The sequence below is a fragment of the Lepidochelys olivacea genome (genome assembly GCF_965140295.1).
Source record: "Lepidochelys olivacea isolate rLepOli2 genome assembly, chromosome: 23".
NCBI lineage: Eukaryota > Metazoa > Chordata > Testudines > Cheloniidae > Lepidochelys > Lepidochelys olivacea.
Window position 1 is genome coordinate 4,353,837 of NC_140433.1, and position 27,635 is coordinate 4,381,471.

At 58.5% G+C, this 27,635-nt stretch overlaps 1 protein-coding gene across 1 annotated transcript; it reads right to left on the reverse strand.

Moving 5' to 3' along the window:
* Positions 1-46: 46 nt before the first annotated feature.
* Positions 47-27,635, reverse strand: CLIP3 (CAP-Gly domain containing linker protein 3). The gene is made up of 14 exons (XM_084612168.1): positions 27,558-27,635; positions 21,937-22,091; positions 12,352-12,491; positions 11,522-11,615; positions 10,114-10,275; positions 9,392-9,510; positions 8,581-8,817; positions 8,282-8,417; positions 7,150-7,278; positions 6,140-6,274; positions 5,840-5,963; positions 5,258-5,322; positions 4,460-4,532; positions 47-3,378 (listed from the first exon to the last, which is right to left on the reverse strand). Exons 2-14 carry the CDS (start codon positions 22,070-22,072, stop codon positions 3,324-3,326), a joined length of 1,605 nt encoding a protein of 534 aa, XP_084468294.1. The 5' UTR covers positions 22,073-22,091; positions 27,558-27,635; the 3' UTR covers positions 47-3,323.

Below are 27,635 nucleotides of genomic sequence, written 5' to 3' on the forward strand. Positions count from 1 at the left end.
AGAACAGCACTGAGAGGAGTGGAAGCCAGAGGCCGTTTACACAATGCACATAGAAACACTCTTTATTAATGACAGATAAGCAATAGGCATACTGATTTCTTCTCATGCTGAGTTTTCCAGAGATCCTGGATGGAAGGGGAAAGGGACAAGGCATGCAGAGTTAACAGCGAGATCATCAGCGGGAGTAACAAGCCACTCGCTAAACCATTTACAAGGAGAATGGGTTACAAATTTTAAAAATAGTGTTAAAGAAACTCCATCCGACGTGATTTCTATTATACAAACACTGAGGCCATGGCGGGGACCACTGCAAAGGAGTCAGAGCCGGACTAGGGCCAGGTTAGCATTTTGACAGCGGTCCCCGATGATGGTTAGCATCAGGAACGCAGGCCCGGCCGGGGTGACTCAAGGTCCGGATGAAATGGGGGAAGGCCCAGGATACCCCCTCGTGACCAGGACAAAGCTGAGCAATTGCAGGTTTTTTATTGCTAGTAAAAAGAAAATGAGAAAGCGGGAGTCTTTTTATTGGGCTAGAGAGGAGGCAAAGGGGATGAGGTTGTGTGTGTGTTTAGTACTCATACAGCTGACAGGGATGGAGATGCATGTTGGGGGCAGCTTTAGGGGCCAGCCCTGGCTTCCTATTCCCAAGGCTCCTTTCCCAGTGTCAGGATAGAACCCAGGAGTCCTGGCTTTTCCCGGCTCTCACAAAATGCAACAGAAAGACATGGAGGAAGGCTGGAGGATTTGGAGATGGTGGTTAGAATTCTGGCCTGGTGCACAAGCTGCTGTTCCATTTGGAGGTGTTTTAAAGTACACTGGGCCCAGGTCCTTTTTTCACTGACTGGTACTGCTCTGTGTTTCCAGGAGGGGCTGCCACTCTGAGGGGCTCAAAGCCTTCTCGTTATGCAAGCTCCATGATCCCTCAGTGAGGTGGGTCAATATCCTCATCCCCATTTTGTCGATGGGGGAAACCGAGGCACACAGAGGCACAGAGACTTGCCCATAGTGTCAGTGGCAGAGCTAGGAAGAAAACCCAGTAGTCTCCCGCCTCTAAACACTTAGCCACCCTCCTTCTCAATGCCAAGAACAGAACCCAGGAGTCCTGGCTTTCTATTCCTTTGCCCAGCGCACCTTTCCTAATGTCAGGAATAGAACAGGTGTCTGGACTTCCTTTTCCCTTGTCCTTCCCAATGTCAGGAATAGAAACCAGGAGTCCTGGCTTCCCCACCTCTAACCACTGGACCAGGCTGCCTCTGCTTACTAACAGGACACCCCAGAGAAAGCAGGTTGACCAGTCGTTTTTCTCCAGCTTTCCTACTTTGTGACATTAGGGGACATGGCAGCAGCAGTGGAGGATGGAAGAAAGGGTAAGAATGGATGGACAGATCCAAGGATAGAGGGAGAAGGATGGAGAGATGGAGGGAGAAGATGGATGGATAAAGCTGAGGAGGGAGGGATAAGGAAGGATGGGTGGCGGGACAAGATGGATGGATCCGAGGACAGAGTGCGATGGATGGAGGGATAGATTTTATGCAGCTGTTCCTGGTTGCTAGCAATGACCCACACCCTGTCTTGGGCAGCCCCCACCCAACTATCTGTAGCTCTCCCCCAGCGAGAGCAGGCCGCGGTACCGTTTGCTGCCCAGAGCCGAGCCCCGGCACTCAGACAGGGAGCTCTCCGCCGTTCCCAAAACCAGCCACCCGGAGGCTGTTGGCAACGTCCCAAATACCTCCGACTTCCCAGCGTTCCCAAGACCTGCCCTGCCCCCAGACGCTGTACCCCTTTCACTAGACCGGACCAGCTGACGTGGTACAACTCCCCTCTAGTGTGGACGCAGCTTTACCCGGCTCAGTGTGCTGATACCAGGATAGCTATTCCCACATGGGAAGGGGAATAAGCTGTTGCAGTCTGAGGCACCTTTATAAACCGCATGGTTATACGGGATCAAAGCTGGCTATTTATCCAGGCTGAGGTTATCACAGGAGAGAACCGGGCAGTGGTTTTTTTTACTGATACCATTACACTGATATAACCCCCGTGTAGGTTTACTTGTAGCTAGCTTATTCCCTTTCCTCTCCACTAGACTGATATAAGCACCTTGATACCAGTATAAATCCACAGTACTGCTTTAACTGGACTGGGACTGGACTGCTTTAACAGGGAGAGTTAAACAGGACGACGGTCATGTTTAGACAGACCTTTGGCTCGGTGGAGAACATCAACATACCCTCCATGGCTAATTTTTCTTTTAAGATAGTTATTAAGGGTCGTTTTCTTTTCTTTTCTTTTTTTTTCCTAAACAGCTCAAAAAGAAAAAAGCCCGGCGGCTCTGCCTGTGAATAAAGAGCGATTACGCCGAGGGGAACGAATCGATGAGAGTGAAAGAGGGACAGGGGAGCACCAGGCACCCCGCTGTGTTAAGAGACCCCAACCCCTCAGATTCGCCCTGAACGTATCGGGTACAAGCTGCTCCAACCTTTGAAGCCAACATCAGATGGTCCTTGGAGCGGTTGTGTCTCAAGGGGAATGCTTAGCAATCTTAGTAAGTGCTGATCTCACTTAGAAATACACTCAAGCACTGATTTCCCCCCATGGTAACTGCACAGTGCGCCCGAGAGTGAATGCCTGGGGGACAGGGGCTTTCTCAGAAGGGGGCCCGCACTGCTTCCAGAGAGGAAGATCCCCCCCAAATCTCACTGCTCTTTAAGGTCCAACAAGAGACCGGTTTCTATAAGCCAGATCTCCTCCCTGGAAGGAATTGAGCAATCTAATCCTGGAAGGTGAGCATTACATGATTCCCAGAGAAAAAGGCGGCTTAAGCTGGGGAGGAGCATTACTTCCACGCTTGGAGTGTTATAAACTGACACTGTCCACACAGCTACAGAGATGTAGAGAGAGGCCAGGTTAGATTAAGTTTCATTGGGGAGCAACTCAAAGGGCCAGGTTCAGGGGATGCTGGATCGGCCTTACCCCGAGCGTCAGGCTCAGAGCAATCAAACCGCAGAGGGAAATCCGTACCAAAGAGGTTTTGTGTTCATGCCACTGTGCTCCAGAGGGGGTCAGGGGAGAAATCAAAGAGGGGAGCTTCCAAGCCCATGTCACATCTACCCGGGGTGGGAGGTGCATACGCGTGGTGTTTGGGGGGGTTAGTGCAGCCTTTCTCGCAGACTACGGGGGGCGACGTTCAATGGTACCAAGGCACTGGGGTTCACTAGAACTGCGACTAGGGTGGGGGAGATGAGAGCCCAACGGGGAGAGCAGTCTTTCGGTTAGTTGGAGAACAGAGGACAGAGCGGAGGACGGGAGAGGCGCGCGCCGAGGCCTTAGGACTGCATCTCTGCACGCAGCATCCAGGGGAACCAGCAGCAGAAGAGTAATCTGAAAGAGACGAGAGACGGGGGGAGCGCTCACCGGGCAGCTCGCAGCAGGGACCCCACCAGCAGGGGGAGAGGAAATGAGAAGGCAGCGTGTCAGCTTCTAGGGGCAGGGACTGACTTTTTGTTCGGTGTTTGTACAGCACCTGATCGCAATAGAAATGTACAGCGCCTGGCGCCACAGGATCCTGGTCCAAACCTGATAGGAACAAAACTGTACAGCACCTCACACCATTGTGACTGGGGCTCCTAGGCACTACCATAATACACCTAAGAGCAATAAAAATATACAACACCTAGTACAATGGGGTCTTGCTCCATGACTGGGGGGGTGCTACCGTAATACACTTAATTGCAATAAAAACGTACAGCCCTAGCACAAAGGGGTCCTTGTCTGTGACTGGGGTTTCTAAGCGCTACTGTAATTCCCATAATAAATAACAACAGCTAGGTAGGCAGCCAGGGAATGGGTATTTCCCCCCAGCTAGATCTGAGGGGGGCTCACAACAGGTTAGCCTCCTGAGGACTGAAATGCCAAAGTCTAGCTCAAGTCTTCGGGCTTGATACAGAGGTATCGGGGTCAGATTAGAGGGTCTAATGGTCCCTTCTGGCCTTAACCACTATGACTCTATCAATCATCCCCTGCAAGAGCTGGTGCAGACGTTCCAAGGGTCTGGTGCTGCCACTCTCACTTGAGACAGGGAAGGTGGTTTACAATGGCTTTAAGCCAGCTCTGTCCTCCCCATATGCTTCCTGTGCAGGGGCCTGCCCGGCCAACATTACAAGTCAGAGCAGCCTCAAGGCTGCTCTAGCAGTCAGTTAGCTCTGACACTGCTCTCATTTCCTGTTTGCTCCTCGTGGGGCCTGGTGGGCAGAGAATAGCCACAGCACAGTACACTCCTGCCGCGTTCCTGATCCTCCCCCCTATGGATCCTGGGGAGCAGAGAATAGAAACAGCAGGCTGCTTTGGCCACATCCCCAATCAGCCCCCTATGGGCCCTGGTGGACAGAGAGTAGCCACAGCGCAGGGCCACAGCAGTCCAGCTATGGCCCCCTCCCCCCCCACAGCTCCTCCCCCGCCTTACCTAGAGATGGAGTTTTCTGACGTGATGTCTTTTGGGGTCCTGACTGCTGTGAAGTTGCGCTTTGGCTGTGACACTGCGAGAGAAGGGACAACGCCCTCGCTTTAAAGGGAGTCACTGTACCCGGGGGCCACCGACGCCCTCTAACAAACCCAAGTGGAATCACCGTGCAACAAACCCAGGAGGGTGCACAGGCCTAGTGGTTAGGGTGCTCGCCTGGGATGTGGGAGGCCCGGATTCAATTCCCTGCATGGTGGCTGCAAAGGATCGCAGAGATGACGGGGATTACGACTCTAAACAGGGAGGAGGGAGGGAGTGGCGGGCTGAGGCAAGGGAGGGCTGCTGCTGCATCGAGGGCAGTGTGTGTTGGGGGAACGGCGCTGGCAGAATGAGGGGAGCGTGGAGCAGGGGTTGGAGCACGACCTGCTAAGCCATAGACTCCCTGCGTGACCTTGAGCAAGTCACTTTGCCCCTCTGTGCCTCAGTTTCCCATTCTGAGCAAGGGGGATAAATATTCCTGCCTCCCAGGGGTGATGTGAGGCTAAAAACACCCTAACGATGGTGAGATGCTCAGAGAGGACAGTGCCGGCGGGGGGTCACATAAGCACTGAAGAGAGATTCCATGGGGCCATGCCTTCGGCACAGATCGAATTGCTGGGGAAGACTGGATGTCCCCATGGCCTCACTAGCTAAGTCACCCCCGGTGCAAGGCCAGTGGAGTCACAGGTGGGGTGGGCTTGGCCCCTGGTCCCTCCCGTCGCTGGGGGCAAGGGAAAGGCAGAGGATCCAGAGTATACCTACTAGTGACTTGGTGCACCTTCTTCACCGAACTGCTATCTCCCTGGGAGTCTTTGGGGCCACCGATCCTGAAAGGGAGGGGCAGAGAAGAGAGGCTTGTTCACGGAGGTGTGGAGGAGCCAAGACCGGACCAACGCCAGGGAGTTGCCCAGATTCCAACCCCCGGTGATAGTCCAGGAAGGCTGCTCGCATACCAGTGATGGGGATCAGGGTGAACCCCCGCATAGGCGAGACCTGAGATCTGTCCCAAAGCCTCTTAAAAACAGGAGGTGGATAATCCGGGCAGAAGCCACTTCTGTGACATTTGCCTCAGACGGGGAGAATATCTGCCACTCAAAGGGGCTTCGTTAGGATGATTTGGAGGCTGTCGCGTCCTTGCCAGTGAGAACCAGAGCTGTCAAACGCTGCAGGAAATGGTGCTCACAAACGCCCCCTCAGGGAGGCAGGATTTGAACCCAGCACCTGCAGGGCCACAGCCGTAGGTTCCCACCCTTGAGCGAAAGAAGCAGCACGTCCCTTGGTGGGGTCAGCCACCAAAAGGCAATCGCTCACGCTCACACGCAGCGAGAGCCAGGAGAAACGTACCTCTGGACCCTGGAAGGTGGGGCAAAGACTCCGTGCTTAGGGGGGCAGGTGAAATACCGGACCCCAAAGACCGAGCCATCGTGTTTCCCCGTGGGCTTGTCGAGTTCGATGCCGAACCAGTAACCTGGTGATGGGATAAGAAGCCGTCAGCTGTCCACTTCCCAGCACGAGCCGCGGGATCAAACCCCGGAGCCTCGGATCTACAAGCACCAGACTCCCACTCCAGAGCTAAAAGACCCTGTTATAGTCTTTTCCACCCACCAACCGGCGGCTCTGCCCTCCCGCCAGCCAGTGCCTTACCCGGCGCAAAGTCCGTCTTGCCGTAGAACCGGATGATGCCCTGCTTCTGCCCTGCCACCAGCACCTGGTCCCCGATCTCGATCTTCAGCCCTTCTCGGTCCAGGCTGCCCACGGATGGAGACTTCTTCCTGAGGGCTGAGCGGAAAGGCAGTGAGACCAGCCCAGGGCTGCCCAGACCTCCAGCAGCAGCGGCCCCAGAGGGTAGCCTGGTGCCAGAGTGGGGCAGGAAGGGGGGCGGTGAATGAAACCCCTCCCCCTGCTCACCTGTAAGCCAATCCTGCCGTCTCCCTGCCCTCAACTTTTCCTCTCTCCTCCAATGAGTGACTTGGAGGGAGCAGGGGGAAGAGCCGAGGAGAGGGGGCGTTGAGCCCACAGCAGGAGATGGGTGGGGAGAACTGGTGGGATTGGTTTGTGGGGAGGCTGGGCCTTTCCAATTTGCATATGTAAATAGCATGCAGATTTCCCCTTCCACTCTTTGCGGCACCAGAGCCGGCCAGCTGCCGGGACTTTGACATCTCCCCCACCAGACATGGAGGGGCAGGAACGATCTGAGGACAGGGCCGGGGGGGCTCCTGGTTTATCTCCTTGCAAAGAGCCCCTGATTAATTGGCCGTCATGTCAAGCCCCTTGATGAGATTTCAGATCCAAAGGCTGGGTCTGCTCTTTCCACCCACCCCCAGTGATAAAGGATCTTCAGGGTTAATTAGCCAAGTACCTTTCTAGATGTGGATGAATGAGACATGGAAGGAAAGGGGTACAACCAAGGTCACGCACAGAATCAGTGGCAGAACTGGGAGTGGAAACCAGGAGTCCTGTCTCCCAGCACCGTCCCCGCCCCAGCTCTAACCACTAAACCCCACTTTTCCCAGAGCTGGGCAAAGAAGTGAACCCAAGAGTCCTGCCGCCCAGCCCTCCTGCTCTAACCACTTCCCCTCCCAGAGCTGGGAGCAGAACCCAGGAGTCCTGGCTCCCAGCTCCTGCTGCTTCAGCCACTAGAAGTGCCCTGCTACCTTTCTTGTCCTTCCGGCCCTTCCCAGTCATGCGGGAGAAGTCCATGCGGGGGGTTTTTGGGGTGGATGTCACCGATGATGGCGTCTGGTCTGTGGCTTTGGTGATTTTAGACACAGAGGCGAAAACCCCTGAGAAGATGGAGAAAAAAAAAACAACAGTCAATGGGGGACTCAGAAAATGCTAAACTGTACAGCCCAGGATCCACTAAGCCACATTCCCTTCCAGAGAGAGGAGCAGAACCCAGGCGTCCGGGCTCCCAGGCCCACCCGCTAGCCTCTGGGCCAGAGGTGGGCAAACTATGGCCTGCTCCCTGCAGCACAGCCCCCCATACTGTCCCACATCTGGCCCGTGGGACCATCCTGCCTGGCCCTTGAGCTCCTGTCCGGGGAGGGTCGTCCCCAGCTCCTCCCCTGCTGTCCGCCCTCCCTTGCCGGGCCGCCAGCGCTCTGGGGTGGGCGGCGGGGCTGCGAGAGCTGCAGGTGTCGTGTATTAAATTGCTCCCCGTAGGAATGCGCTACCTACGGTGTACTACTTACAGCTCCCAGTCCTGGTGCTCTGAGCGGCACGGTAAGGGGGCGGGGGGTGGGGGGGTTGGATAAGGGGCAGGGGGTCCCGGGGGGGCAGTCAGGGGACAGGGAGCAGGGGGGTTGGATGGGGCGGATGTTCTGGGGGGCGGGGCAGTCAGGGGACGGGAAACAGAGGGGGCTGGATAGGGAGTAGGGTCCCGGGGGGGCGGTCAGGGGACGGGGAACAGAGGGGGCAGTCAGGGGGGCAGGGGTGTGGATAGGGGGTGGGGCAGTCAGGGGACAGGGAGGGTTGGATAGGGGGTGGGGTCCCGGAGGGAGCAGTTGGGGCGGGCGGTCCTGGGAGGGGGCGGTCAGGGGACAAGGAGCAGGGGGGATTGGATGGGTCCGGGGTTTTGAGGGGGGCAGTCAGGGGGCGTGAAGTGGGAGAGGGTGGATGGGGGGTGGCAGGCTGTTTGGGGAGGCACAGCCTTCCCTGCCCGGCCCTCCATACAAGTTCAGAATCCTGATGTGGCCCTCGGGCCAAAAAGTTTTGCCCACCCCTGCTCTAGACCCCGCTCCCCTCTCAGAGCTGGGAACAGAACCCAGGCGTCCGGGCCCCATTTACCTTGCTTCGGAGGGCAAATGAAGTAGCGTATTCCTCCAACGCTCCCATCGTTCTTGCCCTCTGGCTCGTCCAGCTCCACCCCGATCCACTGGCCACTTGCGAACTCCGTCGTGCCACAGAAACGCAGGGTGCCCAGCTACAGAGACGCAAACAGATCATCGGCCGGCCTGAGCCCCCACCCCGCTCCCTGCAGCGCAGCGCCCCCTACTGCCACACTGGGGTCAGCGCAGACCCAGCCCCGGCCCAGCCCACCCCCGCTTCGCTTGGGGAGCTCCCAGAGGGGGCCGACGGGCCGGTACCTTCTGTCCGTCCACCACGACGCGCTCCCCCAGCTTGAGGCCCAGGGAGGTGAGCATCAGGTTGCCGGGGATGTTGTCGTAATTGGGCAGCGTGACCTTGGGCAGGTTGCAGCTCAGGGGGACGGCGTCCAGCAGCAGCTGCTTGAGCTCCTTGGCCACCATGGCGGCCTCGGCCTTGTCCAGCGTCATGTCCATGGGGTCGGGCACCACGTCGGCCGGCACCTGCCCTTTGCTGTTCTGCAGGGGGCAGAGGGGGAGAGACGCTGGGACGGGAGGAGGGGACGGGGCAGCCGGGGGAGGGGGGGAGGGCCCGAGAAGCTGTCTGTGTGCGGTCCCCCATCCCCTGTGTCATATCCCAGAGTCAGGGCCCCTCTTTGCCTGCAGCCCCTCCCCCCAGTCCATATCCCAGAGTCAGGGCCCTTCTTTGCCTGCAGTCCCTCCCCCCAGTCCATATCCCAGAGTCAGGGCCCCTCTTTGCCTGCAGCCCCTCCCCCCAGTCCATATCTCAGAGTCAGGGCCCCTCTTTGCCTGCTGCTCCTCCCCCCAGTCCATATCCCCACAGTTAGGTCTTCTCTTTGCTGCCACCTCCCCCTGCCCTCTCCCCAGTCCATATCAGGTCACTGGTTTGATGCCAGCTCCCCTCTCCCTCCCCACCACCCTGATCCGTATCCTGACAATCTGGTGTCTTTTATATGCTGCCAGCTGCCTCCCACACCAGCCCCTATCTTGCCCCAGCTGGTCTCCTGCCTGTATAAGGTCATCCCCTCCCCTCTGGGCAGTTTAGTTCCCGTTCCCGCGCCTGGGCTCTCACCCTGACAGCAGGGTTGGCCCCGTGCTCCAGCAGACACTTCACAGCCCCCAGGCACAGATTGGAGGCGGCGATGTGCAGCGCCGTACCGTGATTGAAGTCGCTGCAGGTCGAGTTGAGCACTGCAAGGCAAAGCGTGGACGCGGCCCAGCGTGAGGCATCAACCCCTGCCCTGAAGGGACCTGCCGCCCCCCATGCCGAGGGCTAGAGGGGAAACAGGGGCATGGGGAGCGATTTGTCCAAGGTCACACAATGAGTCAGTGGTAGAAGTGGGAACAGAACCCAGGAGTCCTGGCTCTCAGCCCCCTGCTCTAACCACTAGACCCTACTCCCCTCCCACAGCTGGGGATAGAACCCAGACGTCCTGACTGTTAGCCCTCCCCCACTCCCACTCTAACCACTAGACCCCACTCCCCTCCCACAGCTGGGGAGAGAACCCAGGAGTCCTGACTCCCAGCCCCCTCCGCTGCTCAAACCATGAGACTCCCCTCCCCTCCCAGAACCGGGGATAGAACCCAGGAGTCCTGACTCCCAGCCCCTCTCCCTCTCTAACCACTGAGGTCACCTTTGCCTTCCTAGGTATTTTGACATTCACCAGTTACCAGAAACACGGCTTGGGCCACCTGGGCCAGGGCAACGCAACCCCAGAGCCCCTGGGCAGTAGCACTCGGGGGGGAAGCGTCCCCCTCTTTGGCATGTGTCTCCCCCGTCTCGCCCCGGCTCACCTTTGGGCTTGGAGCCTTTGAGCAGGAGGCGGATGAGCTCAGGCACGTCGAAGTAGGCGGCATAGTGCAGGGCATTCATGTTGGTCCAGCGGCTACGCAGGGTCACGTCCACCCCCAGGGCCAGCAGCTGGTTGGAGAGGCGGACGGCAGCAGCAGGGTCACCTGGGGGGAGGGGGACAAAGGCGATGGAATCAGAGCCCTGAGCGGGCACAAGAGCCCCTGCAACCGCCCTCCCCCCGAGGCTACTGCACACTCCAGACCAGAGGAAGGCAGAGGCGCGCTGGGCCCAGGCTGGGAGCCCCGGCTCCCTGCGTCACGGGACCCCCAGGAGGAGGAGCTTGGCTTGCACTGGAAAGGAAGCAGCTCTCCAGCCATGGTGAATGGGGGAAAAGCCCGAAATAGAGGAATGGAGTGTGACTAATGCCTGCCAGAGTCTGCCGAGAGCCTGAGCCCATTGCTCCGAGCACGGGGAGCTGTCCTGGGTGTAACTAACGCAGCGACACTGCCTGGGTCTGCCGAGAGCCCGAGCCCATCGCTCTGAGCACGGGGAGCTGTTCTGGGTGTAACTGACACTGCCTGGGTCTGCCGAGAGCCTGAGCCCACCGCTCTGAGCACGGGGAGCTGTCCTGGGTGTAACTGACACTGCCTGGGTCTGCCGAGAGCCCGAGCCCATCGCTCTGAACACGGGGAGCTGTTCTGGGTGTAACTGACACTGCCTGGGTCTGCCGAGAGCCCGAGCCCATCGCTCTGAGCACGGGGAGCTGTCCTGGGTGTAACTGACACTGCCTGGGTCTGCCGAGAGCCTGAGCCCACCGCTCTGAGCACGAGGAGCTGTCCTGGGTGTAACTGACACTGCCTGGGTCTGCCGAGAGCCTGAGCCCATTGCTCTGAGCATGGGGAGCTGCCCCAGGTATCTCAGTGGGTTTTTTAACTCCCAGCCGCCCTGCTCCTGGGGGTCCGGCCAGCCCTGCGCAAGCAGGGAGCTCTGTGTGGGGCAGATTGGGGAGAGTGCAGCAGGCCCAGCCCCCACCACCAAGCAGAGACACCCCAGCTGCTGAGGTGAGCACTGTGGGGCCCCCACACACACCTCTGTGGAGGAGAAAGAATGGCCCCGATCCTGCTCCACAGGGGGAAGAAATGGGTCCCACGATGCTGGCCCTGCCTCAAGGGGATGGGGGCCACCTGCCACCCCCCTTGAAGTGCGGGTTGGGCCCACGGCACAGGGGCAGAGTCTGCGTGGGGGAGTGTGAGCCCCCCAGCTTGTCCCAATTGTTCCAGGACAGCAGCTCCCCACCCCGCAACCGGGGGATTTGGCCATTCGCGCCTCAGCAGAGATAGAGGGCAACCCCCACCAAGGGAGCCTCCCCCTCCCACCCCAGCCTGCAGCCCTCCCCCGACCCCAGCTCACCGACACCGTGCGCCCCGGCTTTGCAGGCGTAATGAAGCAGCGTCATGTCGGTCAAGCCATCCCGGTCGTTCACATGGCAACCGCGCTTCAGGATCTGGGGGGGGAAGAGGGGAGGAGGGCAGGGGGAGGGGGAAAGAGGGGAGAGAGGGTGGGGGGAGGAGAAGAAGGGGAGGGGAAAGAGAGAGCAGGGGGGTGGGGTTGGCCAGAGCTGATCAAGCCTTGTTCCCCCCCAGCCATCCTGCTGCGTCTCAAGTTAATTTCCAGGTCAGCAGCACCCAGCCTAGAGTGGGAAGGTGCCTGGTGATGGGGGCTTGGGGGGTGCAAGAGATGAGCGCGTCTCAGGGCCTGATGGGAGGTTTCTAACAGCAGCCACATGGTGCACCTCTGCCCTGGGAATCCCGAAGGCAGGCATTGCCCCTTTGGCAGAAGGGGGAAACTGAGGCACAAAGTGGGGAAGGGACTTGCCTCGGGTCACAAAGCGACTTAGTAGCAGTGCTGAAGATAGAACCCAGGAGTCCTGACTCCCAGCCCCCCTCTGCTCTAACCCGCTCAACCCCCCTCCCCTCCCAGAGCTGGGAACAGAACCCAGGAGTCCTGACTCCCAACCCCCACCCAGCTCTACCTCGGAATTTCCTGTGGGCTGTTTTCCAACCCGCTGCAGCGCCGATCTCAGACCCCCGCAGTGGAATCAGACCCTTCTCTGACCAGGATGTGCCGGTTCCACCCAGCTGCAGCCCCCCGCGGCGCGTCCCATGTCCCCAGGGCGGGCAACCCGGCACCTCTCGCGAGCACCAGGTACTGCGCAAGGCGCGTCGGCTCCCCTCACTCACCTCGCTGCCTATGACATCAATCTTGTGTTGCACCTGGGGGACCCACTGTCGGATGATGGCAAACAGCTCTGGGACCGTGGTCTTGGGGTCGTAGAGGATTTCTTGGCAAGCCGGGTCATTCGGGTCAAAGAAAGTGAAAGCTGGAAAGAGAAGGAAGGTCTTTAAAAAGGGGAATCTATCCCTTTATTAGGTGCACTACAGTAGGGGAATCTATCCCCATCCAAAATCGAGACCACGCCATACCGAGCTTGTATGACAGTAGCACCTAGAGGTCCCAACGCAGACCAGGGCCCCCTAGTGCTGGGCACTGCACAGACACCAGTTAGTTCTTGCCTAAACAGACAGAAGTGGGAGGGGAAACTGAGGCACAGAGCGGGGAAGGGATGTGCACAAGGCCACCCAGCAGGCCAGTGCAGAGCCGGGAGCGATGAAGAGTCAGGGTGTTTTCTGAGCACAGCTTGTTTCATTTACACCAGCCCCTGGACAGAGGTGGTTGCAAACAGCATGCAGGCCCCCGTCCACCAGGACTCAGCGATAACCAGTATGTGCCCGCATGCCAGACCTGCCCCTCTCTGAACCAACTCTCCAGAAGCTCAGCTTTCATTTACAAACCAACTAGCTCTTCTGGCTGCCCAGAAAACAGGTCCCCATGCAGAGAGTCTGAAGTAATTGCTCGGAGAGGTGTGAGCCGCTCCCCTCATCTCAGGAAGGTGTGAGCCTGTTTAAACGTCCGCCGCGTTCATAGAATATCAGGGTTGGAAGGGACCTCAGAAGGTCATCTAGTCCAACCCCCTGCTCAAAAGCAGGACCCATACCCAATTAAATCATCCCAGCCAGGGCTTTGTCAAGCCTGACCTTAAAAACTTCTAAGGAAGGAGATTCCACCACCTCCCTAGCGTTAACGATTTCATGTCCAGCCAAGCCAGGGCAGGTCACGGGGATGCCCAATATGCTGGGTGGGGTTTGGGAGCGGCCACAAGAGTTTTTGTTTCTCCTCCGCAATCAGGAAGGAGTCACCGGTTACAATTCAGGGCAACTGCGCCTATATTCCCCCTCTGGGGGCCAGCAGGGGCACCCGCTCTAGATTCCTAGTTCCCCAGCCATCGCCTCTCTTGGGTGCAGTTGTGCATCTCAGCGGGATACGTCCAGGCAGCCCGGTTCCCAGCAAATCTGCCTGCCTCAACCGGATTGCTCCTCCTGAGATACGCCGGGAAGTTGCTCGTAGAGTCGAGCGCACAAGGCAACGCACAGACCTGAGACATAACCCGGATGCTGAACGTCCCAACAAAGTTGTCTGGCCACCATTAAAGCCCTATCAGTGTCACCCCGTCAGACAAACACCAACGACCCTGTCGCCTCCGCGCTCCGACTCCCACCAGCCGAGCCCCTCCCGCCCGGGGCAGAACAGCCCTGGGCTGTTAATCGACTCCGCGCTGGAGCTGGCCGGTCCAGAGACGCGCTGCTCAAGTGAGGCTACATCACTGGCCCCAAGAGCTGTGACTGCGGCAGAGACCCTGCAACGCCCGCTGCTCTTCCAGTGGCCTGGCAGAGGGCAAGGATTGGCCAGGCACCGAGGCTCGAACAGGCCCTGGCCCATCATCAGTCCTTCTAATCCCACCCAGCGGGGGGTTGGTTTTTTTGTGGCCACAAATTCACAACGGCTCTCGCTCAGAACCAGCCCCGCCGTGAATCTGAGAGTCACTCGCCGGTCCAGTTTGGGCGTCTGATCTCGTCCCCCCTGTAACAGCTGATCGGCCGACCACGGCTGTCTCCTCGGGGCGCAAGTGAGCTGTTGCCTCAGGCCTGGTCTACCCTACAACGCAATGCCTTAGCGGCGCAAGGGTCTCCACTGAAATGTGTCTCCTGCCGATGGAAGTGGCCCGCGACGCCGACAGAGAAACGCCAGCCTCGCCTCTCGAGGAAATGGATTAACCACAGCGACAGGAGAACCCCTCCCACTGGCACGAATTGCGTCTACACCAGCGCACTCCAGCAGCGCAGCTGAATGGCCGCACCGCGGCAGCGTTGCAAATGTAGACAAGCCCTAGGATACCGACGCTTAATTCAATCAGGTTGGGCCAGGTTGGAGATTGCAGGAAATTGCCTTCTCTGTAGGGTGACCAGACAGCAAGTGTGAAAAATCGGGATGGGGAGTGTGGGGGGGTAATAGGAGCACATATCAAAAAAAGCCCCAAATACCGGGACTGTCCCTATAAAATCGGGACGTCTGGTCACTCTACTTCTCTGTCACACTGAGCCCAGGAGTCTGGCAGAGCCCAGGGGCAAACCAACCCCCTTTACGACTGTCTGCACAGCCCGCTGTGGGCGGAGACACGTGCACGAGCGGGGCTTATTTAGTGGGCGGGGCTTGGAAGAGTAGCACCTCTTTTCCCCCTCTCCCATCTGACCCCTGTCCTCTGTCTGGCCAAACACCAATGGCTGATTCCCAGGGAGCAGCTCTGCCCAAAGCCTCCACTCAACTCGGGGAGACTGAGGCAACGGCTCAGTTCTCCCGCTGATTGCAACAGCTCCTCCAGAGAGAAACGGCAGCACGAAAAGAGCCCAACTCTGCTCCCAGGCTAAGAGAAAGAACTGATATGGCTGTCACCGTGCCACCCGGTGACTTCCGCCATAACCATATAAACCACCCTCCTTTCATATTTGTGCAGGGATCGCTCACCAGTGCTACCATGCAGCCTCCTCTGGGGTGGGGCGCAGCAGCGTTCAACGGCAACACGGTGCATCCCTTTAGGGTAGAAAGTAAAGGGAAACCCTACATATAATTGGAACGGCATGGGGGGACTGGAAGGAAGTAGGCTCCAGTTAACCCCAGTGCCTTGGCTAAATGGGCTGAAGCCGCTATATTGCAAAGAGCGTCGCAGAACCACCGGAAGGGTTTAGGGTTTCAGTTTTGCATTTGATCTGAAAGACGCCAAGTCAAGAAGCACAGCGCCCCCCTAGTGACGCATTGGGGTCAGCCCTGACTGCAAGGGGAGAGCGCCCCCCTACGGACGCTCTGCAGTACAACGCCTCCTCGCACGGCCTTGGGGTCAGCCCTGACTGCAAGGGGAGAGCGCCCCCCTACTGAAGCCTTGCAGCACAGCGCCCCCTAGCCCCACACTGGGGCACCGGGGTCAGCACTGAATGCAAAGGCAGAGCGCCCTCTACTGAGTCACCCACCCTGCTCCCTGTAGCAAAGCAGGGGGACCAGGACTCATTGAGAGGGAAGAGTATCTCCAAAAGGCTTCTCCACCCACACTTTTGGCTGGACCGATCCCCCCAGCCACAGTACCACCCTGGGGCACTGACTCAGTCCTGACTCATAGGGTCCTTTGAATTAACCAAGGCCTGAATTAACATTCTAGCGAGCCGACAGCTCTGTGCCGTTGACACATATGGGCTGCAGCCACATTTATCCGCTTTGCAGGCAGCCTCAGGCTGAATATCCCAGGCAGTGGGCACTCACACAAGAGCTTGTCTCAGCCTGCAGGGGAAACACAAAGCCTGGATCTTCCCTCCCCCAGCAATGGCAGCTTATGAAACTGCTGCTTGATCTGCACACCCCAACGGCAAACCAGGCCAGCGTGACTGTCGCTCGCGAGCATCACGGCACGGCAGCTCCCCGGGCAGAGAGCCGCGCCAGCAGAAGTAGCCGGACGGCCACGCCTGAAGGGCGGGGGGGGGCCGCATCTCGACACCACAGGTGTGCCGTGCCGTGCCGTGCAGAAGGAGGGTGTGCCGGGGCCGCCGGGCGGGGACACGGGAGGCGAGCGAAAGGGGCATCGAGTCACTTGCTGTTGAAATCAACGTGTGAGTTCCCGCCGAGTCCAACAGGCTCAAGCCCGAGTTTATAACCCAAAACCCGAAGCAGCTTTAGCAAAGACTGAAAATAAAGACATAAAAATAGGTCCCATGAATTTTAGGCCAGTGGAGAATCATCCCTTACGCCTGCCAGCAAATACACCCTTTCCTGGCAGCCCCCTAAGCATGGCATAGAATCATAGAATCATAGAATATCAGGGTTGGAAGGGACCCCAGAAGGTCATCTAGTCCAACCCCCTGCTCAAAGCAGGACCAATTCCCAGTTAAATCATCCCAGCCAGGGCTTTGTCAAGCCTGACCTTAAAAACCTCTAAGGAAGGAGATTCTACCACCTCCCTAGGTAACGCATTCCAGTGTTTCACCACCCTCTTAGTGAAAAAGTTTTTCCTAATATCCAATCTAAACCTCCCCCACTGCAACTTGAGACCATTACTCCTCGTTCTGTCATCTGCTACCATTGAGAACAGTCTAGAGCCATCCTCTTTGGAACCCCCTTTCAGGTAGTTGAAAGCAGCTATCAAATCCCCCCTCATTCTTCTCTTCTGCAGGCTAAACAATCCCAGCTCCCTCAGCCTCTCCTCATAACTCATGTGTTCCAGTCCCCTAATCATTTTTGTTGCCCTTCGCTGGACTCTCTCCAATTTATCCACATCCTTCTTGAAGTGTGGGGCCCAAAACTGGACACAGTACTCCAGATGAGGCCTCACCAATGTCGAATAGAGGGGAACGATCACGTCCCTCGATCTGCTCGCTATGCCCCTACTTATACATCCCAAAATGCCATTGGCCTTCTTGGCAACAAGGGCACACTGCTGACTCATATCCAGCTTCTCGTCCACTGTCACCCCTAGGTCCTTTTCTGCAGAACTGCTGCCTAGCCATTCGGTCCCTAGTCTGTAGCTGTGCATTGGGTTCTTCCGTCCTAAGTGCAGGACCCCGCACTTATCCTTATTGAACCTCATCAGATTCCTTTTGGCCCAATCTTCCAATTGGTCTAGGTCCTTCTGTATCCTATCCCTCCCCTCCAGCGTATCTACCACTCCTCCCAGTTTAGTATCATCCGCAAATTTGCTGAGAGTGCAATCCACACCATCCTCCAGATCATTTATGAAGATATTGAATAAAACCGGCCCCAGGACCGACCCTTGGGGCACTCCACTTGATACCGGCTGCCAACTAGACATGGAGCCATTGATCACTACCCGTTGAGCCCGACAATTTAGCCAGCTTTCTACCCACCTTATAGTGCATTCATCCAGCCCATACTTCCTTAACTTGCTGACAAGAATACTATGGGAGACCGTGTCAAAAGCTTTGCTAAAGTCAAGAAGCATCATCTCCCTGAGCTCATCCACAAGCCCCTCATCCTGTCCACAGCCTCATAGTTAAGGCAGTGGGCTGGGACTTCTAGGTTCAATTCCCCACTCTGCCTTATACAAGTGGGGTAGGAGAGAAGCAAATTTTAAGAGCTCACCTCCCTTTCATGCACTAGATAGAAGCAATATTGGGGGGGAGGGATAGCTCAGTGGTTTGAGCATTGGCCTGCTAAACCCAGGGTTGTGAGTTCAATCCTTGAGGGGGCCATTTAGGGATCTTGGGCAAAAACTGGGGCTTGGTCCTGCTTTTAGCAGGGGGTTGGACTAGATGACCACCTGAGGTCCCTTCCAACCCTGATCTTCTATGAATGACCCTCACAAATAAATATTCAGCATGTGTCAAGCGCTCATCTCGCTTGAAACACCTGCTCCGTGTTTCAGGGCTGACCCCAGCTCTTTGGAAAATATGGCCACAAGTGTGGCTTGAAAACTTGACCCTGCCTTCTCTGGGCCTCAGTTTCCACAGCTGTACTGGGGGGAGAATAATCCTGCCTTGGTTTGCCTTGCCTGTTTAGACGGGAAGCTCTTTGGGCAGGGACCATCTCTTGCTGAGTCTGGGCAGCGCCCGGCGCAACAGGGTCCCGATCTCGGTCACGGTGTGTCTGGGCAGCGCCCAACACAAAGAGGCCCTGATCTGGGGGCTCCAGACATTACCACCACAGATCTAATAAAAACAGAAGCTGGCCTCATAAACTGTACCGCACTTCGGTTGCTCAGATTGATTTGCGGAGGAATAAACATTGTTTCAATTGTTTCAATCGTCTGATTGACTCTGGGGCTGAGCTATAGATTTCCTGAGGGCAGGGCCCTTGGACAAAGGAGAGAGCGTTTCAGAACTGGGGTAAAACACAGCTTGTGAGCAGCACAAGAGCTGGCTTGTGTGACGGGGAGGCTTTTGAGTCAATTTCACACGGGTGAAAGGTGCCAGATTGATGGCATCTCTCTGCAAACCAGGCAGCCGCATTGTCTGCTATCCGCCCCCTCCCTCCGCGGCCTCTGCCCCTGTGCCAGCCAGTCCCCCTGCCCTGAGGCCAGATCAACGACCGTGCCCCCTAGAGAGAGGTCCCATATCCCAGTCCCCACCATATTCCAGCCAGTCTTCCCAATCTGAGGCCAGATCAAAGCCCACACCCCCTAGAGGGGAGAGGTCCCATATCTTATTCCCCATCCCCTGAGCCTGCCAGCCCCTCCTCCAGGTCCTGGATTAGAATTGGAGACCCCAAGAGGAGAAGCCTCTGTCGCATTCCCCACTCCCAGAGCCAGCTGGTCCCCCCATCCTGGGGCTGGATCAGAGCCAGTGCCCCCTAGATAGGACAGGCCCCATGTCCCATTCCCTGCCCCCTTGAGTCAGCCAGTCCCCTCCCCGAGGCTGGATTGGAGCCAGCACCCCTTAGATGGGAAGGGTCCCATTCCCCAGCCCCATGAGCTATCAGACATCCCATCGCACCCTGCCTTTCATTTGCCTTTCCTGGGTTCTTCTAGGCTGAGCCAACTGTCCATTTGCATAACATCAGCTGCTCTTTCCGTTTGGCAGGACACATTCTAGGATCCATCGCTCAGCCCAGGCCACGGCTGTCAATTCCGGTTATGCTGATGATTGTTAACATTGGTAAATGCTGTACAAATGCCCAGCTGCCTACGACTTCGCCCCTCTCCCAGGGCAGCCACTGCAGGAAGGGAGCAGGCCCTGCGGAGCGGAAAGCCCAGCCCCTGCCACGTAAGCTAAATGGGGGCCTGGGTGATGAGTGTGGCACCTAGGTGCTACCACAATACACCTAATAGCAAAAAATATATATACAGCACCTGGCACAACGGAGTCCTGGTCCATGACTGGGGCTCCTAGGTTCTACCGCAATACACCTAATAGCAACAAAATGGGCAGCACCTTGCACAGTGGACTCCTGGGCCATGACTGGGGCTTCTAGGCATTACAGTATTACTAATAATTAATACATAAATAAATAAAAACAACGGATAATAATTATTGTTAAACAAATGACTGTCTTAACTACATAAGAAACCATTTGGGTGGAGCTGCACAGGTCACCGGTTCCAATCCTAGCCAGGCGGGTAGTGACCAGCAGCCATTTACGATTCAAGGGCTGCTTGGTGAAATGAGTCTGTGGGCCTCAGCTCACAGCAAGCAAAGAATCAGGGCCTGAACGGCCCTGGACACTGAACTCTCTCCCCTTTCAGCTGGGGAGCAGTTTGCGCTGGAAATAAACAAACCACGTCTCTGCCTCTCTGGGGCCGTCTATCTGATGCCCACCACAACTGCTAAATTATTAACGCTCCACCGAGACCAGCGCACCATTGTGCTGGGCGCTGCCCAGACGCAGAGTGAGCAACGGTCCCTGTCCCAAAGAGCACACAATCTAAATAGACAAAGGCAGGGTTAGTTTCCCCATTTTACCCATGGGGAAACTGAGGCACGGAAAGATCGAGTGACTTGTCCAGGATCACACAAGGAGTCAGTAGCAGAGCCCCGGATAGACCCTCACTCTCCTGAGTCTCAGGCAAACAAGATCAGCCTTCCACTCCTTTCACCTTTGGTTTTAAATTGTTTCATTTTGTTTTTTCAAATTAATCACAACAAGGTGTAGGCACCTAGAGACCTGCACAGAGCCAAGGGGTCTCCCACGCAATCCACGCTGCAAAAAAATCCCCCCAAAGCTTATTGTAACAGCACGTGCTATAAGCATATTCCTAGCATGGATTTCATAGCTCATCTTATTTGCCAAAATATTCACAGCATAAGCCAATAAAAATAAATAAAGGATCCAAAGTCACCCTCCCCCCACTCCCTTTTCTACTGCTGGTGAGACACGTACCCCTCTCTCATCTCCCCAGCCCTTATACAAAAATCTATACTTCTCTTGTCACGGTCCTAGCCAAATTCATGCAAAAGCAGCTGGGGGGCGGGGGGGAGGGAGGAGACTTTCCAGAATAATGGCATCCGATGACGCACTGTGTCTGCATCTAGCAACACTGAGTCACTGGGCTGTGTTTAGAAACCGATCACCTGCCAATTCGTCCCCGGCACACCTCCACCGGGTCCTGGTCCTGAGAGGGACGGAGGTGGGTAATTCGTTCGTAAATTTCAGGCCCATGGAGCCAGCAGTCAAAGGAAGGGTTTCGGAACCTCTGGTTCACATCCAGCCTAGGGATTTTGTCTCCCCACCCAAGTTACCAACTATCCCAGTCTAGTTAAAGCAGGAGTCCTGGGTGCCGTTATACAGGCGTAAAGGTGCTCAGACATGGATAACTATTCCTGTATAGGAAGGGGAATGAGCTATACCAGTATAACCCGTCTGGCTTGTATACAGAAGAAGAATCATATTCCCACCTGACACAAACTGGTCCTAACTCTGCTCAGATCAGGCCTCGGTTTCTACGGCTGAACTCCATTAGCACTGACGAGTGGGTTGGCAGCTTACATGAAGCGAGTTTGGCTGGTCTCAGCCCATTTTCTCAGACGGCACAGTCACCTCTTGCTGGCAGTCTCAGCAGAGAAACCGGGGCCTGACTGGGCCATGGAGATTGCTGGCTCAGAGCTGGCCCTGTCCAAGCAGCGGTGAGCCGTTGTGGCTGGGGGGGTGGGGTGAGTGGAGGACGCATGGTGGATAAGTAGAAGGATTCAGACTCCAGGGCACCTGGCCCTGGGGTTAAAAGCTGAATGACACAGAGCCACATGGGAGGAGAATGCAACAACATCCTTGTCACCCATAGGCCAATGCAGGGAGGCAGTGTTGCCTAGTGAATACCCCACTGGATTAGGCCCTGGGTAACCTGGGTTCTAATCCTAGCTCTGCCCCCATTTTGGGGAAACTGAAGCACGGAGCAGTTTCCCCATCTGTAAAATGGGGCTCTGAGACCCCTTAATGAGAAGAGCTAGGGATTTTGATGCTGGGGTCTGATCCCCAGAAGTTCCAAGCACCCGCCACTCTTCTTACATACATCATGGCAACGCCCCGGGATCCCAGCTGAAAGCAGGGCCCCATTGTGTCGGGCTGTGCACAGACACAGAGCAAGAGGCCCCCTCCCCCCCCCCAGCATCCGAGAGAGCGGACAGTCAAACCAGACAACAGGCAGGAGGGGGAATTGAGGCACACACAGAAAGAGGAAGGTCAGCGGCAGAGATGGGAACTGAACTGAACTCTCCCGTGGCCCCAGCTGGTGGGCCATGCTGCCTCTCACTGGCTGGTGCTCAGCACCTCTGGGGATGAGGCCCCTCGGCAATGGGAAACATTACCCCACGCAGCTGACTTGGGCGCTGGGGGTCACTGGGATCCAAAGCCTGATCTAATGCAGGGCAAGAATGAGGAAGGAAAGGAGGGTGAGAGCAAGACACTGACGAGTCCTGAGGCAGGTGGCGGGGCAAGCTCACCATAGTCCTTGGGCAAGGGTGCAGGGGCGGAGGGATGGACGATGGGTTTCTTCCTCCGCTCCAGGATGGGGCTCTGGAACTCCAGGGGCTGGCGCGCCTCCTCGGAGGGAAGCTCGGCTGAGTCGTCTTTGGTCATGATGGGTTCTTACTCCTGGCTGGGGAGGAAACGGGGAGAAAAAATGTCCAGGCCTGAGCAATCAGCCGAACCCGCCGCGCCCCCCAAGGGTCTAGTCACTGTCATTGGGCAGGGCTAATACGATCAGACCTGGCATCTCTGCAGCACCCTCTGTCCCATGGGCTCACATTCATTTTAAGCCCCATAGGCTCACCCCCACGTCCCCACAGTGAGTTTGGTATTACTAAATACTGGGCAGGTGATGGGGAAACTGAGGCATGGACCAGTGAATGGGCCGCCTTGCAGCGTCACATGGCAAGGCAGAATGGGGAACTGAAATCCAGGGTGAAATTACAGTGCCCTGCTTTAAACACTAGGCCCCACTCCTGTCTCTGCTCTTTCATCTGTTGTTCCCCAGTACTCACTCGGGCCTGGGTTCACTGGTCCCTCCCCCATGCTTAAGCGGGAAGGCATTTAGCTATGGGCGAGCTTAAGCACACCGTCTCCCAGCAATCACAACAGATAGGACCCCCCCAGAGCTGGGGATAGAACCCAGGAGTCCTGGCTCTAAGCACTAGACCCCACTCCCTCTGCCCATCTCACCAAATCATACACTGCTGCCTCCTGCTCTAGCTTAGGAAAGCCCAGTAGTTCAGAACCCCCTCCCACCCGCATCCCCCAAAGCCCCCTGTGGGAAAGGTGAGCCAGGCCTCTCCTGCCACTGGTCCACACTGGCCTGCCCTGCGGATCAGAACCGTTGCCCCGGCTGCGGATGGGGCTTCCCCAGCCCCTCCCGCTGCCGTGTATGCAAGAGGGAAGGGAAAGAGGGGGTGTTGGTCTCAGAAGAGGGGGGCCTGGTGGGGGCCCCCTTAGACACTTGCCCCCTCCTCCCCCTGCCTTATACACACCCCTAGCCTGACATCCAAAAATCACAAGAGCCCCAGAATCAGCGGGACTGGTGGACAAAGGGGAAGAAATGGGGCAGCCCAGCAGCGGGGGGGATGGGACCAATGGTTGGGGGTGAGGGAGGAGGATCAGGACAAGAGAATGGAGGGAGGCGATGAGGGGGGTTGTCAAGGCCTAGAGGGGAGAATGGGGCACACAGGGCAGGACTGTGGGGTGGATGGGGATAGGAATGGGTGGATTGGGATGGAGGGGCAGTGAGGGGCACTGTGGGTACAGATGGGAAGGGTGGGAGTAATGGGATGGTTGGGGGAGGATGGAGGGGCAGTGAGTGACACTGAGGGTACAGATGGAAAGGGTGGAGTGATCAGGGGACTGGTGGGGTGATGGAGTAGTTGGGTGAGGATGGAGGGGCAGGGAGGGGTCTGGGGTACAGATGGGAAGGGTGGGGGTGATGGGGGAACAGGTGGGGGTGATAGGGTACTTGGGGGGCGATGGGGTACAGGGGGAGTGATTGGGGGCAATGGGCGTGGACAGGGGAAGGATGGGAGGGGTGATGGGGGGATGGGGTACAAGTGGGGAGATCAGTCAATCAGGAAGGGGGGGAGATGGGGTACAGGGGGGTTGGTTGGGGGTGATGGAGGTGGATGGGGGGAAGGGGTACAGGTGGGGTGATCGGTCGATGGGGTACAGGCGGGTTGGTTGAGGGGCAATGGGGTGCATGGGGAAGGAGGGATGGGGTACAGGTGGGTTGGTTGGGGGCGATGGGGGTGGACGGGGGAAGGATGAGAGGGGTTATGGGAGATGGGGTACAGGTGGGGTGATCAGTCGATGGGGAAGGGGCGGGGGGGCAATGGGGTACAGGCGGGTTGGTTGCGGGGCGATGGGAGTGGATGGGGAAGGATGGGAGGGGTGATGGGGGAGGGGGATGGGGTACAGGTGGGGTGATCAAAGGGGATGGGGGGTGATGGGGGCGGACAGGGAAGGATGGGAGGGGAAGGGTGGATGGGGTACAGGTGGGGTGATCAGTCGATGGAGAAGGGGATGGGGGGCGATGGGGGCGGACAGGGAAGGATGGGAGAGGAAGGGGGAATGGGGTACAGGTGGGGTGATCAGTCGATGGAGAAGGGGATGGGGGGGTGATGGGGATGGACGGGGAAGAATGGGAGGGGAAGGGTGGATGGGGTACAGGTGGGGTGATCAGTCGATGGAGAAGGGGATGGGGGGCGATGGGGGCTGACGGGGAAGGATGGGAGAGGAAGGGGGGATGGGGTACAGGTGGGGTGATCAGTCGATGGAGAAGGGGATGGGGGGCGATGGGGGCGGACGGGGAAGGATGGGAGAGGAAGGGTGGATGGGGTACAGGTGGGGTGATCAGTCGATGGAGAAGGGGATGGGGGGCGATGGGGGCGGACGGGGAAGGATGGGAGGGGAAGGGTGGATGGGGTACAGGTGGGGTGATCAGTCGATGGAGAAGGGGATGGGGGGCGATGGGGGCGGACGGGGAAGGATGGGAGGGGAAGGGGGGATGGGGTACAGGTGGGGTGATCAGTCGATGGAGAAGGGGATGGGGGGCGATGGGGGCGGACGGGGAAGGATGGGAGGGGAAGGGTGGATGGGGTACAGGTGGGGTGATCAGTCGATGGAGAAGGGGATGGGGGGTGATGGGGGCGGACAGGGAAGGATGGGAGGGGAAGGGTGGATGGGGTACAGGTGGGGTGATCAGTCGATGGAGAAGGGGATGGGGGGCGATGGGGGTGGACGGGGAAGGATGGGAGAGGAAGGGGGGATGGGGTACAGGTGGGGTGATCAGTCGATGGAGAAGGGGATGGGGGGCGATGGGGGCGGACGGGGAAGGATGGGAGAGGAAGGGGGGATGGGGTACAGGTGGGGTGATCAGTCGATGGAGAAGGGGATGGGGGGCGATGGGGGCGGACGGGGAAGGATGGGAGAGGAAGGGGGGATGGGGTACAGGTGGGGTGATCAGTCGATGGAGAAGGGGATGGGGGGCGATGGGGGCGGACGGGGAAGGATGGGAGAGGAAGGGGGGATGGGGTACAGGTGGGGTGATCAGTCGATGGAGAAGGGGATGGGGGGCGATGGGGGCGGACGGGGAAGGATGGGAGAGGAAGGGGGGATGGGGTACAGGTGGGGTGATCAGTCGATGGAGAAGGGGATGGGGGGCGATGGGGGCGGACGGGGAAGGATGGGAGAGGAAGGGGGGATGGGGTACAGGTGGGGTGATCAGTCGATGGAGAAGGGGATGGGGGGCGATGGGGGCGGACGGGGAAGGATGGGAGAGGAAGGGGGGATGGGGTACAGGTGGGGTGATCAGTCGATGAGGAAGGGGACGGGGGGGCGATGGGGGCGGACGGGGAAGGATGGGAGAGGAAGGGGGGATGGGGTACAGGTGGGGTGATCAGTCGATGGAGAAGGGGATGGGGGGCGATGGGGGCGGACGGGGAAGGATGGGAGAGGAAGGGGGGATGGGGTACAGGTGGGGTGATCAGTCGATGAGGAAGGGGACGGGGGGGCGATGGGGGCGGACGGGGAAGGATGGGAGAGGAAGGGGGGATGGGGTACAGGTGGGGTGATCAGTCGATGGAGAAGGGGATGGGGGGCGATGGGGGCGGACGGGGAAGGATGGGAGAGGAAGGGGGGATGGGGTACAGGTGGGGTGATCAGTCGATGAGGAAGGGGACGGGGGGGCGATGGGGGCGGACGGGGAAGGATGGGAGAGGAAGGGGGGATGGGGTACAGGTGGGGTGATCAGTCGATGGAGAAGGGGATGGGGGGCGATGGGGGCGGACGGGGAAGGATGGGAGAGGAAGGGGGGATGGGGTACAGGTGGGGTGATCAGTCGATGGAGAAGGGGATGGGGGGCGATGGGGGTGGACGGGGAAGGATGGGAGAGGAAGGGGGGATGGGGTACAGGTGGGGTGATCAGTCGATGGAGAAGGGGATGGGGGGCGATGGGGGTGGACGGGGAAGGATGGGAGAGGAAGGGGGGATGGGGTACAGGTGGGGTGATCAGTCGATGGAGAAGGGGATGGGGGGCGATGGGGGTGGACGGGGAAGGATGGGAGAGGAAGGGGGGATGGGGTACAGGTGGGGTGATCAGTCGATGAGGAAGGGGACGGGGGGGCGATGGGGGCGGACGGGGAAGGATGGGAGAGGAAGGGGGGATGGGGTACAGGTGGGGTGATCAGTCGATGGAGAAGGGGATGGGGGGCGATGGGGGCGGACGGGGAAGGATGGGAGAGGAAGGGGGGATGGGGTACAGGTGGGGTGATCAGTCGATGGAGAAGGGGATGGGGGGCGATGGGGGCGGACGGGGAAGGATGGGAGAGGAAGGGGGGATGGGGTACAGGTGGGGTGATCAGTCGATGGAGAAGGGGATGGGGGGCGATGGGGGTGGACGGGGAAGGATGGGAGAGGAAGGGGGGATGGGGTACAGGTGGGGTGATCAGTCGATGAGGAAGGGGACGGGGGGGCGATGGGGGCGGACGGGGAAGGATGGGAGAGGAAGGGGGGATGGGGTACAGGTGGGGTGATCAGTCGATGGAGAAGGGGATGGGGGGCGATGGGGGCGGACAGGGAAGGATGGGAGAGGAAGGGGGAATGGGGTACAGGTGGGGTGATCAGTCGATGGAGAAGGGGATGGGGGGGTGATGGGGATGGACGGGGAAGAATGGGAGGGGAAGGGTGGATGGGGTACAGGTGGGGTGATCAGTCGATGGAGAAGGGGATGGGGGGCGATGGGGGCTGACGGGGAAGGATGGGAGAGGAAGGGGGGATGGGGTACAGGTGGGGTGATCAGTCGATGGAGAAGGGGATGGGGGGCGATGGGGGTGGACGGGGAAGGATGGGAGAGGAAGGGGGGATGGGGTACAGGTGGGGTGATCAGTCGATGGAGAAGGGGATGGGGGGGTGATGGGGATGGACGGGGAAGGATGGGAGAGGAAGGGGGGATGGGGTACAGGTGGGGTGATCAGTCGATGGAGAAGGGGATGGGGGGCGATGGGGGTGGACGGGGAAGGATGGGAGAGGAAGGGGGGATGGGGTACAGGTGGGGTGATCAGTCGATGGAGAAGGGGATGGGGGGCGATGGGGGTGGACGGGGAAGGATGGGAGAGGAAGGGGGGATGGGGTACAGGTGGGGTGATCAGTCGATGGAGAAGGGGATGGGGGGCGATGGGGGCGGACGGGGAAGGATGGGAGAGGAAGGGGGGATGGGGTACAGGTGGGGTGATCAGTCGATGGAGAAGGGGATGGGGGGCGATGGGGGCGGACGGGGAAGGATGGGAGAGGAAGGGGGGATGGGGTACAGGTGGGGTGATCAGTCGATGAGGAAGGGGACGGGGGGGCGATGGGGTACAGGCGGGTTGGTTGGGGGGCGGTGGCGGGTGGGGAGGGCAGCAGTGGGGCGATGCAGGGGGGGCAGGGGAGGGACCTGATCTTCGCCCGGCTGGGGGGCGGGGGCTGATCCCGGCCGGGCCCCAGATAAACACCGACCCCCACCCCGCATCCCCGCGGGGCGGAGGCAGCTGGGCCCGGCCCGACTCCTCTGTCCCGGTGGGGGCCCGGCCCGGGCCGCACCTACCGGGGACGAGGATCCGTCCGTCTGCTCGGTGCCCGGGCGCTGGCGCTGGGTCCGGAGCCTCGCAGAGCCCATGCGCCG

Bases quoted from the DNA above. Each gene is read 5' to 3' on its own strand.
- CLIP3 (XM_084612168.1), bottom strand. From the start codon at position 22,072: ATGACCAAAGACGACTCAGCCGAGCTTCCCTCCGAGGAGGCGCGCCAG. The intron at 9,511-10,113 runs GTGAGCCGGGGC...TTTGCCTTGCAG, and splicing joins CAAAGGCTCCAAGCCCAAAG to TGCTCAACTCGACCTGCAGC. The intron at 6,275-7,149 runs GTAGCAGGGCAC...CTTTCCGCTCAG, and splicing joins GGGCCGGAAGGACAAGAAAG to CCCTCAGGAAGAAGTCTCCA.